The 13,567-nt window shown below is 35.2% G+C and overlaps 1 protein-coding gene across 5 annotated transcripts in view; it reads left to right on the forward strand.

The window, feature by feature from the left end:
* Positions 1–13,567, forward strand: part of LOC131071320 (uncharacterized) — a 235,534-nt gene that overhangs the window by 79,018 nt on the left and 142,949 nt on the right. For all 5 annotated transcript variants that reach the window (XM_058007113.2, XM_058007130.2, XM_058007125.2 and 2 more), the window contains exon 6: positions 10,183–10,283. In XM_058007113.2, coding sequence (XP_057863096.2) covers positions 10,183–10,283 — 101 coding nt within the window. The remainder of the gene's footprint in view (positions 1–10,182; positions 10,284–13,567) is intronic.

Here is a 13,567-nt window from a genome sequence, read left to right on the forward strand (position 1 = left end):
ACAAGAGAGAATAATTTCCCTCGTAAATACTATTTCTCTCAACTTCTGCAATTTTTCACGCAATCATGAGGATCTTGACTATTTTTTTTTCTCCATAATAATTTTTCCTAATTTTCTCCAAATTTTAATCTAAAAATACCCAGAAAATAACTTCTTTTCATAGGCCAAAAATTAACTTTAGGAATGGACTTTAGCCAAGAACAAGAAATAATCAGACAGGATTTTAGATTTGACAAACATCTTAACACACACATCATTCAGAAAGAAGAAAGAAATAAAATATTTTTTTAAAACAACAATCAAAAGAAGCCATCCAACCTGGTATAGCTTTCCTGGAAGAAATCTGTAGAAGAGCTCTAATCCTTTCAACAAGCTTCCAAATAAATTTCTTCACCTAAATCCTTGACCTGTTTCCTGTGTGTCCCTAAAATAAAGACCTATTCCCCTTTTTAAACTAAAATTCTAGGTTCAATAGCTTTTTCTCAAAAACCTAAATTTAGAATAAAAGTAATTTTATTTTATTTTCTAATTTTATAACAAAAGATAAGCTAACATGCAATAATTAAAAATCATTATTCTTTCTTTTCTTTTCCCGTGCAAATTAATTAATTTTCAAAATAAATAATTAAAACAATACTTTAATTCTAATTAATTCTTTTATTCATTCATTTATTTATCCTTTTATTTATTTATTTATTTAAAATTCTAGGAAACAATAAATATAATTAATCTAATTAATTTTTCCACTAAAATTCCAATAAAATATATTTCTAATATCATGCAGCTTGCAACTTAATTTAATTATTTCTTTTAATTAATTAAATTTATAATCTCAATGCATAAACAATTCAACTATGAGACAATTCCATAAACTTAATTAATTAATTAATTCAAATCCACAAAAACACACAACTGAGCAAATCAAAGCAAAGACTCATAAGAAGATCAAACGACAAAATACGAAGGCCGAACTAATTGACAGGATGACCAGCTGACGACACTCACACGAGTGTAACTGAGTAAAATAGGGTCAACTACTATCTCCTCCACTTCCATCAGAAAATATAAGGCACGCTCAGACCTGTGAAGCCAGGTGGAGACGATACCCCGTACCTGCCCGATATTTGTACCTGCAATATCCTGCATCACCGAACCACACATGCAAATATACAATATAGAAAACACGGCATACACACTGATGAAGGAGAATCGCGACGTTCCCTGTCTCACCGAAATGAGTGAAAGAAAATCGTCCCCTTGCATCCAATACACTCGTAGACACACAACATGTAATTACACATTGCATAGATAAAGTAAAGTGTCAGTACATAGTAATAATCCATAAAATGCTATAAATCACAAGTACTGAAATACTGCAAATAAATTATGCATATCATATCCAGATAAAGCATGAAATAATGTCATAAAAATCTGAATAACACATCATGGTAATGTATCTTCTGAAAACAAATAATAATAAAATATGAGTCTAAAGAGTTCAAATGAGTAGGGGTAGTACATTCCATTCCCATTCTCTTTTCCATGTCAAAATTCCATTTTTCACACATCCTTCCATTTTTCTTATTACAAGTATACTTGCATTTTGGTTTTAAAAACCCGATTGCGAATATGTCCTACCCCACTTGCATACTTGTAACACATCTCCCAAGATCCAAAATTGACCAAAAGCCAAGTTTCAAGTGTTCCTATTTATTCACCATTTTCCTCTCAAGAGGGATAGAGTTTTTTCCCATTGAAAAGAAGAAATTTTTTTCATTCGGCTGATCTTGATGTTGCTTTGACACTTCTAGATCTTCGTCGCATCGTGCCAGGCTCTTGTTCAATGACTGATTTACCGTCATCTTCCTCTCAAAATAAGATGAAGTATAAATATGATAAGTACCAAAATGAGATCTCTCCATCCCAAGTTTCCACTCCCATGGAGCACATCAAAGATACGGAAATAGGGCATGTTGATATGTCAGAGTTCGTTAAACGGGTGGAGGATCCCAAGGATAGCAATATGCAAGGCCTGTTGGACAGCCACATTCACCATGCTTCTTCCTTTCCAGTGGCTGCCTTAGAACCTGAGTTCGTTCTTGCTTGTGCCAATCATTTTGTCAAAGAAACAAGAACTATTAGGAATGATGATGGGGAAGTGATAATCCGTCTTGATGCGGACACTATTGAGAAGGTTTTCAGAATACCACCAGCACCTGTGTACATAGAGATCTCCAAAGACATTGCTGCTGAGCACTATGCTTCAAGAGAAAAGGATTGCAAACGCCATATCAATAGATGGATCAGTAAGCCACGAGTTGTTTTTACAAGGTGGACAAAGTTGTACCATAGTAATTTCAAGTGGGAAATTAGAGACACAATCACTCTTCTCAGCAGGATGATGGGTTTAGAACATTCTAATGTTTATGAACCATGGATGTATAAGTTCATCATGCTCATAAGGCAGTCTCAACACATCTCTTGGGGCGAAATCATCAGTGATACCCTTTGTGAACAACTTGCAGCAGTTCCTTCCACCATGACGTTCTACATGAACTCATATGTGGTGTATATAGCAGCATCACTCAGACACTTCCCTGGTCTTTCTACCAAGGGTGATCACTCACTTATACCAGTGTGGTATTACTATGACCAATTGCTTTTGAGACCCAGTAGATTGCACTTCAGGAGGGTCTAGGATGCCTTCTTTGGTCATTATATGTGCCTGTTTGATAAGACATTGAAAAACAAAAGAGTGTCAGATGCCACCTGGGAGAAGGTGAATGAATATGGCTGCTTATTCCTTCAATTCCCAACTTTCACTTACATGAGAGTTGGATGTTATGGCGGCCAACCATATATGCTTCCTAGATATCCAACTGATAAGATCATTCTTATGGAGTTGGGAAGACAGATCATGGCTATTCATGCACATCAATCTGTGAAACATAAGGTTGGAAGGGGAATTTCTACAAATAACGCTGTTGGAGTGCTCTACCACTGAGCTACTGGCCCTTCTTGGACCAGTCCATCGTCGGTCCAGGTGTGGCTTATTTCCAACACCAACAACCTGAACTTGGTAAACATTCCTGAAGGAATGATTGCTGATGGAGAGATACTTGATCCTGAATATGATGAAAAGAGAGTTGATGAAGCACCACTTCCATCAATTCAATTGTCGCATAAGGAATGCACTTCCATTCTTGATAGATTTCAGCCTATCTTAGTTAACACCAATACTTGGCTCAAGGGTAACGGTGTTAGACTCCTTAAGATCAAGGTTGGAAAAGAAGATGATTCTACAGGACCTGTCAGACTCAAGTCTGAAATCAAAGTAGACAACAAGGAAGGTGCATCATCTTCAAGCGCAAGAATCAAGTTGAAGGTTAGCAGAGCAATGGAACTACCTCCTGAAGAAGTGATAGTTCGAGGGAAAGAAAAGCCTCGGATTCATATTCATGTAATTGATGCTGAAGATCGAGAGGAGGAACTACAATCAGATAATGCTCCCGAGTCACCCATTTCGGAGTCACCTCATGAAGTTCTCCCTCAAATTCCTCTAGAATTACCTATGGCTTCTCTTGACGTGAATGTGGATGCTTTTTCCACTATTCATATTGTTCTTGTTTCAGTGGGTCAATCTCCTCAGGGAGTCATTCCGATTTCAGCAGCAGAGCCATCTCTTGATCATCCTCAAGGGAATTTGATGAATATCTTTGAGGATAATCCTGCATGTGCCCCTTTGTCAGAGATTGATACTTCTGCTTCTAGTTTTGATGAGTTCATGATGCAGTCATCAGGACCTTTGGTTAATGAGTAGTCTATAGTTGCTGTTCAAACAGTAACTTCTTCCAGGATGACGACTGTTGTTCAAACAGAAACTGCTTCTCCCTCACTTTCAGCCATTGCTCAAGGAGAATCGATGGCTTTACCTCCATGGCTTAGTTTTTTACACCTAAAAGAAAGAAGCAAGAAATCTCTTCTGACATCTTTGATTTGCAACATCTCAAGCAATCAAAACCCAAGGTTGCCAAAAGGGCTAAGACGATTTCAAGGGTAACAGTTGATAGTAACAAGATGAAGGTGGCTGAAATTGTTGAGCCAATTGTAGACAAGCCACATGAAGAGATGCAAGCTGCTGATTACAGAATCACAAGGGTGGAGTTGAGCAAACAAACGCATGAAGTGGTCAGACATGATGCTCAGCATTCTGTAGCCTCATTGGTGCAGCGGTATGATGAACTTCTAGAAAAGAAGGATAAGCTAGAAGAGGAAAATGTGCAACTTGTTGCTGCAATTCAAAGGATCACCAAGTCTTCTAATGAAGGGGACAATCCTTTAACTTCGTCAAATGCAAAAAAATCAGTCCAAGGAGTTGAAAGAGTTGCTCAAAAGGTACAAGCGCTGGATTCTTGGGTAAATCAACTTCAGGATTTATGTACTCAAGTATTGAAATATGTGTACCAAATGATGATCAAGTTGGAGACCATTGAAGAAAAATTGAACCAAGCTTCTGATGTTTTCAAACAGAACCTGGAATGGGTTGAGGCAATTTGACGGTTTGGCACAAGATGCCTCAAGAAAAGTTGAATGTTCTCCAAGAACATGACATTATTCCTTCAAGAGTGATGTACCTAGAATTTAAAGAGCTTTTGGAAAACAAAGTCCTTGTTCTCAAGTCACTCATTGAGGATATTGATGATGCCACAAAATTACGTACTGAAGCGTTGCGAGATGTTGTTTCTTAATGTGAGAAAGCCTCTTGTAATATTATGGATCAGAATGGGGAATTGTTGCTAGAAGAGGAAGTTCTCTCAGATCTACAGATGAAGATTCACTATGAATGGAGTAACGAACAATTTTCAGCTGTATCAATTCAAGCTTTGGTGAAATACCAAATCTTATTGCAGGAAATCTAGTCGTCTCTTGAGAAGAATAACATCATAATTTTTCGTTGCAGCGATGTTGTTGTGAAAACCATGATCGTTGCAAAGAATACTCACGAACGGAATGCTGATAAATTGCAAATGATCATCCAGAAGTTTGAAGGGTTCATGGCCAAATATGTTGTAACATAAGTGTTTTTCAACACTTAGTTGTAGTCTCAAAGTTGTAATTTTAGTTTTGTAGTTTCCTTGTTCACAAGTTTACTTGTGAAAGAAAGCAATTTTGTAAATTGCAAGCTAAGTCATTACTTGCATTTTTGTAATTACAAGTTGGCTGATTACAAGTCAAATCAAAATAGAACTTGTAATTTTGAATAAGTCTTAGTAGTTGAATAAGTCATGTGGTTGAGAGAATTTCTCAAGTTAGTTGAGATCCTCCCACCTTTTTCTCAAGACTTCTCTCTTATAAATACTTGAGGGGGTCTATTGTAATCTTTATCTTTTGAAAAACAAGCAAGTAAAATCTGCTAAAATTTGCATCAAGAAAGACTTTGTGCTTTTTATATGTAAATTGAAGTTGAAAGAAATAGAAGGAGATTGCTCAAGGATTGAGACTTTGTGCTAAATATCTTGAGCTTGTGTTCAATATTATCTTTCTTGCTTGTGTTTCTATAAGAGCTTAATCAATTTTGACTTGTAGACTTTGTGTTGCAAGTATTGGAGATTATTATCAGTTAGATTAGATATTCTATTGAGAGAAGCTGTAGGACTTTGTGTCTACACTTGTTCTTGAGAGAAAGTAGAAGTAGATTTTGTGATAAGAAATAGCTGAGAGACTTTTAGCTCACACTGGTTCTTGTTGTTTTATGTAGAGAAGAATAAGATATTTCAGACTTTGTGCTGCCATACTTTGTTCTTGTTATCATTAATTTATAAAAGGGTAGATAGGACTTCACATATTCAAGACTTTGATCTTGATATTGCTGTCTCGTCCTGAAGGAAGTGACGGAAGTCTTTGTCCTTTCAGGAAACTTCATTTCCTTTCTCTCACTTTGTTTTATAAGTTGTTACTGCTGTAATTTTCAATTGCTACTTTTCTGTGAAGAGAAAAATATATAGTTTTTCTTGAAGGAAGAAGAAAAAACTGTTGTCTCATCCGTTTTTAGTTTAAGAATAGTTTATAGGTAGGGGGAGGCTTCCCTTAATTAGGAGAGTATCATACTCACACGTTGTGGCTGAAACCACAATTTTGTACATTCCCCAGGTGTACAAAATTTTCAACCAACAGGTAGGAAGCACACCAAATTGGAGTCTCTCCTGGGAATAGTTCTGGAATTGCATTGGAATCAGGATTTCTTCACAAATTTGTTTTAGATAATTATTTAGTAGGTGAATAAAGCTCATTGGAGCCATTAGTTGCAGCTGGAGGTGTTTCATTCAATCTTTCCACTTGTTCAGGCCAATAAATCACCTTCAATTCCCAGCACTGGACTCCTGGTAGGCCATTATTGGCTTGGGTTGTTAAAAATAATCATTTATTTCCATTTGTTCTTTGCTGATAAATAAAATTAGAAGTCTGAAATTCATTTTCAGTCAATTATTTTATGTATTGCTTTGGTTATTCATTTTGCATTGTCAAATTCCAAAAGTCAATAACACACAAGTTATCCTAAAAAACTGAAATTGCATTAAAAAAATCAAATTCCAACCGCTGGTCAAAGAAATCAGATTCTGAAAAACATATTAGATTATTCCAATCAGCATTCGACATCTTTCATAATGTGGAATATGTTTTGAATTTCACTGAGCCCATCATGAGCATGATTAGGTATGCTGATACTGATTGCCCATGTTTGGGTGAGATTTATGATGGCATGGATTGCATGGTGGAGAAAATAAGAGAAGTAATAAAAAGAAAAGTAAATGACCCAATGGAAGCATTTTTCAAAGTTGTGTAGAATATTGTTGTTGACCGTTGGAACAAGGTGACCACCCCCTTACATCTCTTAGCATTTGCTCTGACGCCAAATTTTATAGTGCAAAGATGCTTGCAACACCAAGGAGGGTACCACCATATAGAGATGCAGAGGTTGCTTCTGGCTATATGTGATCGTTTGGGTGCAAAGAGAGCTGAGGATTTGGTCTACGCACACTCCAACCTTCGTTTTTTGTCACATAAGGACCCTGAATATAGTGTGGGTTCAACAAGGAATTGGGATCTAGCCCCTGAGTGTGGTGATTTAGATGCTACAGTTGCACAACTTGCCCAAGTCTCTATAGATGAGGCAGCTATGGAACTTGAGAGAGACATGGCTAGTGGGAGTAACATTCCAATTGGTAGTGGTTCAATGGATGCTGAATTTGAACCACTTGATGACCTTGGGCTTGGGTTGGATGCTTTAGATGAAGATGAATATGGAGTTTAAATCCCATAGATGGCTTGTAATTTGAATTTTTATTGTGTCATGACATTTTCACATTTTGAAACTTCAATCAGTTGAAAATTGAATATTATTTTTTTTTTGCAAATTATGAATATGATATTAGTTATTACATTTACGATATATGAATATTTATTGGCATTGACAATTATGGATTTATGATTTATGTATGGAAAGTCACATTGTATATTTCATATATGTATGGATTGTATCATTGTAAATTGTAATAATCAATAATGGTAGTGATAGTTTATAAATTATATAATTATATTTTATAATTTTGATGCTTGAACATACATATATATACACGGACATACTTGTATCCGTACCCAAGGAGTTTTTTTTTGTCGAATCCACAAATCCGTACCCGATTCTGTATCCGTATCCGTATCCGTACTCAAATTGGTAACTTAGATTTCAAGGCTTGTTTTCCCCCACTTGACATTCTATACGAAAAAATAAATTAATATTAGAACCGTTTGACAAATCAGAACCACAGTTTCAAGTTTTCATTTTTTGTTATTTTTGATTCTTTGAATTTTGTCCATATTAAGTTTAGCAAATATTTTTCATCCTGAGAATAATAAATACATGTTATTTTATAGTCTAATTGAGGGAAAAAAACAGCAGAAAAAAGCAAGACAATCATTCGATTCATCTATAAATTTTAGTTTTATTTGACTAAATTTTAGATATTAATGTCCACTAGTTACCAGAAATTAGAAATATAATTTATTTAAGCTTTAATGTGCTTTAGCCTTTGGCTTTTCCTTTAACTTATTCTGAAATCTAGTGCATTCATAGAATACAATCCTGAATCCTTATTACAATCATGAAATGTATTAAGAAAATGAACTATGATTGAAAATGAAGGCAATGATTCAATGAACTATGTTTGAAAATGAAGTTGAACTATGCCTGAAAATAAAAAATGTCTGGGTGTCTACAAAGGAAGACAAAATCTGAAAATCAATAAAAATCTGGCAGTTTTGATGTCTTCCTTGGCGGCATTGATGGCTTCCTGCTGTGGGTAATTGCCACTTAAAGCATTTAGGTTTTTTATGTTTCACCTTTTTAATGCCTTTGTGGTTGGGGTACTCGCGGGAGATGCCAGGATTATTGGCGTGAGATGAGACATCGAAGTTCTTCATTAAGCAGTCTTCTTTGCAATGTGATGTTTTACTGGAGACATGTCTCCTGGTTACCTTGATATATATATATCACATTGTTATTATCTGAAAGTTGCAAACTGATATATAAGAAATGCAAATGGTTACAAAATTACAACAGCTTAAACTCCCTCTCATTTAATATTCAGAGTCAATGATTTCAGCATACTGATAACAATGACGCATGAACACCAGATTGATTACACTTCAAAAGATCATGAAGCCCTACAAATGTTGGTACAATAGTATTTTGATTCAATTGTGCAATGCTTTTATTCGCTTTGTACCTTAATGGATAGTATGAAAGCCATCATAGACCAAGGAATATTCTGTATGCAGCAATGACAGCTTACTCTCAATACCCAGCTGTTAAATAATTACTGGTGACTTGATATTGGAAGACTGTGGTGGGCATGAAGCAAACAAATGCTGCCTCCTGCGCTTCCAATTCCTTAATAACAGAAGTTCAAATAATATTTAAGGATGAGAACACCATGTGGGACCCAAGTTGAAGCTGTGGTAGATGCTGTTTCACTTAATATGACTCACAAAATAATAAAATATCCTAAACCATAAATAATATATGGCTGGCACTTGTTTGGAAGATCATGTGTTGGTCCTAAATAATACTAGGTTGCGTTGACATGTTGTGACTTGTGAGCCCTCAATAATCATCAGCAATTTTCCTCACACATCATTCATAATTTGCAATGTCCATTGTACGGATTACAAAAAGACTGAAGCGGTAGATATCAGAGATTGTCCCATTTAAAGGAAGCAAAATGTATAATATGGGCCCCACTAAACAAATTCAGACTTTATTTCCTTGTCTTTTGTACCAGCAGCTTATTAACAAAGATGGAAGTAGTCCACCAATGGTACAATAGGACAATGGTACGGCTATTATTTGTAGCCAATAATAACAACTGTCAACTGCAATTTACCTCATATGAACATAATTCTTTCACAGATATGCAACAATAATACATGTAAATTGCAAATTCAACAAATGAGATTCGAACCAGCGACCCACACCAAACCTTGGATCTCCAATATCTTCATCAATATCGCTGGTATGAAAATTTGCTTGCAAATCCAAATTGTTTCGGCACAATTGCGAATCTAGAGTAGAATAACCCCACAATGAGCAAGAGGGTTTTTGTCCTCAAACTCATGATGGAGAATTGAAGGATTTTCATCCTTGAATGCACCAAAACTCCAAATTGGCAAAAAAATAAAATGAAATGACATAATTGGATGATTTTCTTTATTCTCTTGCCTACTTTTTCTAGTTCTTTTTTTTTTTGGCCCGCCATTGTTTCGTTTTAATATTAATGTTATTTTCCCTCTGGGGATTCGAAAATACTTTTTAAAATTACATCCAGTGGCCCCTTTTGAATTATATTTCAAACAAGCATTTTAATAAGAAAGTTAAACATTAAATAATATTTAAGTGGCCTTGTTTAGAAAATGAAGTGATCGGGCCCTACTTAAAATATTATCATTTTTTTATTTTTATTTTTATTTTGAAAAATGGACATGACAAAAGCAGCTTCAATGATTCAATTTTGTAAGTGAGATAGAGCATTCTTTCATATGTGTGATGTTAAGATCTTTTCTGATGTTGTGGGGCTAGACAGTTGGGAATGAAATCCTTTGAACTAATGCACATGTGCTTTAATCCAGATATACGAAATTGGTGGGGGTTCTGGAACCTGTGCAAAGTGTATATTAGACTACATGATGCTGCATGCACCAGCAAAGGTGTACAATAATATGACTTACACGTAAAACTCTTAAACTCAGTATACTGATTTTTTTTTGGTAAAAAAGATTCATCTTATGCTAAAACTAAGTAGTAGTTTTGCATTGAAATTATAAAAATTTGGATTCATCACAATTTTTTGATGGCTTTTTCTGATTTTTTAAATGAATTCATTGTTGCTTGCATATACAAATAATTTTTTTTATTTTAACCTTTTTTATGGAATAAAATGTTCTAGTCTTTATATTTTATTAAATTTTTTACTTATTTAAACTAATTTATATTAATTTTAACTATTTTATGCCAATTTTTAGTGATTTATGTTAAATTTAGGTTAATTTCTTGTATCTAAATTTTAAAATGTTGTGCTTTCATTTTGTATGTGTAGGTTAAATACATCATATAATGGCAAATAGAGAAGCTTCTAGATCAGGTCAGCCATAGGCTCCACCCCATTAGTGCAGCCACCGATTATAGACACTTGTCTTGTTGGAGTTAGAGACTTTTCTTGGAAATATGGTGTGTAGGGACCGGATCCTGGGTTAGTTATCTGCAAATGTCAGAAGCTATATTATGGAGGCATAGTTTGCCTCAAATACCATCTTGCTGGCATTGCTCATCGTGATGCCAAACCTTGTACCAAGACTAGTGAAGAGATAAAAAGAGAGATGTACTTTCATTGGTAGAAGAGAAAAAATTGCAAAGGGAGAAAACATGGGCAGCCATAGCTAGTGGTCATGGTCCTCAACTGCAACCAGAATTAGATGAATATACGACACGTCAAGGCATAGTGGGCTCTCTTCGTGGCCCATGCATCCAAAGCACATTGACCTCCATTTCATCTACTTCAAGTAGAGTGCCAATGCCTACACCTACAACATTCCACAGTCTTTTGTGTCCAAAAACACACTTGGAGCACATCTATCTTTGAAAGCTGCAGGATGGAATAGGGAGGTGCATGAACATGTAGATATGGCATGTGCCAATTTTTGGCATATCAACATTCCTTTCAATGTGGTGAATAGTCCTTATTGGGAGAAATTGGTAATTGCATTGACAATTGTGCGGAAAGGCTGCAAGGCGCCTTCTTGTAAAGAGTTGAGAGGGAGGTTAATTTATACTTACAGTAATTTATGTTGAATTTTAGGTTAAATTTATGTTCAATTTTATAGTAATCTATGTTGAATTTAGGCTTTTTTTGGTATTTAAAAATAAAAATTTTGTACTTTCATTTTGTACTTGTAGGTTCCTCACAAATGTGACCTAAAGGGCAAGGCTAATAGTGGGAGAACAAAAGAAGCAATGGAAAAAATATGGCTGAACTATTCCATTAGATAGGTGGACAGATGGGAAAAATTACACCATTATCAATTTTTTGGTAGCTTTTGATTTTTTTGAAATTGATGGATGCCTCTATCAAAGTCAAATTGCAAAAACATTGTGTCTAAATGTTGGAAGAAGTTGTCATGGAGGTTGGTGTAGATAGTGTGGTACAAATCATAACTGATAATACAACATATGTGGCAGTTGGGAGATTGCTTCAAAACAAGTGTAAGACACTTTTTTGGACACCTTGCATAGCACATTGCCTTGAAATTCTTTTGGAGGACATATGAAAAACTTGAATGGGTAACATCAATTGTAGATGATGCAAGGAGCATAACAAAATTTTATTTACAGTCACCCTTGGGTTCTTAATTTGATGGGATATCGCACCCAAGGGAAATAGTAGGTAAAAGATAGACTATCACAAGGTTTGCAACAACTCTCCTAACGATGCAAAGTATTATTGGTTTGTTGACTTCTTTGAAATAGATGTTTGTGATTCAAGCATGGCTAGACTCATCTTTTTCAAAGAAGCCTAAAGGAGACATTATTGCAAGCATAATCTTTGACAACTTTTTTGCACAAAGAGCTAAAGAGATCGTGAAAGTAACTTGAAAACTTTTAATATAAATTCAAATTGAATATTTATTTTATTTTTTAAATTTAAGTCTTTCATTATAAATTTGTAACTTTAATCTTCTGTATTTGTAAATTGTAGGTGTTGGGGCCCTTAGCTAGAGTTCTTCATTTGGTAGATGGGGATCAAAGCCCAATGAGGTATATATTGAGGCCATGGATAGGGCCAAAGAATCCATCAGAAATGATTACAAGGTGGACAACCTCAAATTTGATCCCATTTAGGAGATCATTGATAGCAGGTGGAACAATCAACTCCACCACCCCATCCATGCAGTAGGGTACTTCCTCAACCCCTTTCTTTTAATTCAAATAGCTTCTCAAATCTTAATGGAGAGGTTATGGAGGGCCTCATGACATGCATTGAGAGGATGAGACAACAACTTGAGGTGAGAGACCTCAATATCCAAGAATTGGAAAGTTACAAGGTTGGAAAGGGTAGATTCTTTTCTTTGGAGCTAGCTACCCGAGGAAGAACCACCCAAAGACACCAGGTATAAAATTTGGAGTCTTTATATCATATGCATCTTAGATGTTACAAAATTAAAATTTACAACTATTGATAATTTGATAAAATGTGTTAACTTTTCTTTCTAAGTCATCAATATTTTATTTTGTGGATTCTTGGTGGACAAATTGGGGTACAAATAGCCCAAATATTCAAAAACTTGCTTGCTGCATTTTATGCCAACCTTGTTGTGCATCTAGTTTTGAGCGCAATTGGAGCTTGTTTGAGGCCATCTACATGAAGAAGACAAACAATTTAGCTAAAAAATGCATCAATGACTTTGTCTTTGTGTAATACAACCTTTGGCTGCACACAAGGGCAGAGCAAAAATTAGAGGATCCCATTGATTTGGATGAGATAGATCCTTATAGCGATTGGATGGGGCGGGATGAGTATTGTCCTTTCTTAATTGAAGATGAGCTGTGTTATTGTTAACTGGGATAGAATACTTTGCGGTGGAGATGCATTTGAAAATTCATTCTCGCCATGGTTTGAAACCAAACTTCTTTAGGATTAGTAACAAGAATCTATAGTAGACTTGATCATATGCTTTAATTATGTCTAGTTAGACATACTTTTTTGTCAATGGAGATGATAGAGTGGACAACTTCATGGGCTTTTATTATTTCAGCCATGATTGTTTTGTTTAGAGTGAAGCTACTTTGTTCGTTCGATATTATCATAGGAACTAATAATTTTAGCCTCTTTGCAATTAGTTTGGAGATGATTTGATACATATTATTTGCGTTATTTTCATTTTTTTGTCAATAGTCATTTGAGTGGTTTTGGCATAGTTGGGACTCTCTTCGGTATTTTTTCCAAAGTCATTTTGTATC

The sequence above is a fragment of the Cryptomeria japonica genome, chromosome 1 (genome assembly GCF_030272615.1).
Source record: "Cryptomeria japonica chromosome 1, Sugi_1.0, whole genome shotgun sequence".
NCBI classification, from domain to species: domain Eukaryota; kingdom Viridiplantae; phylum Streptophyta; class Pinopsida; order Cupressales; family Cupressaceae; genus Cryptomeria; species Cryptomeria japonica.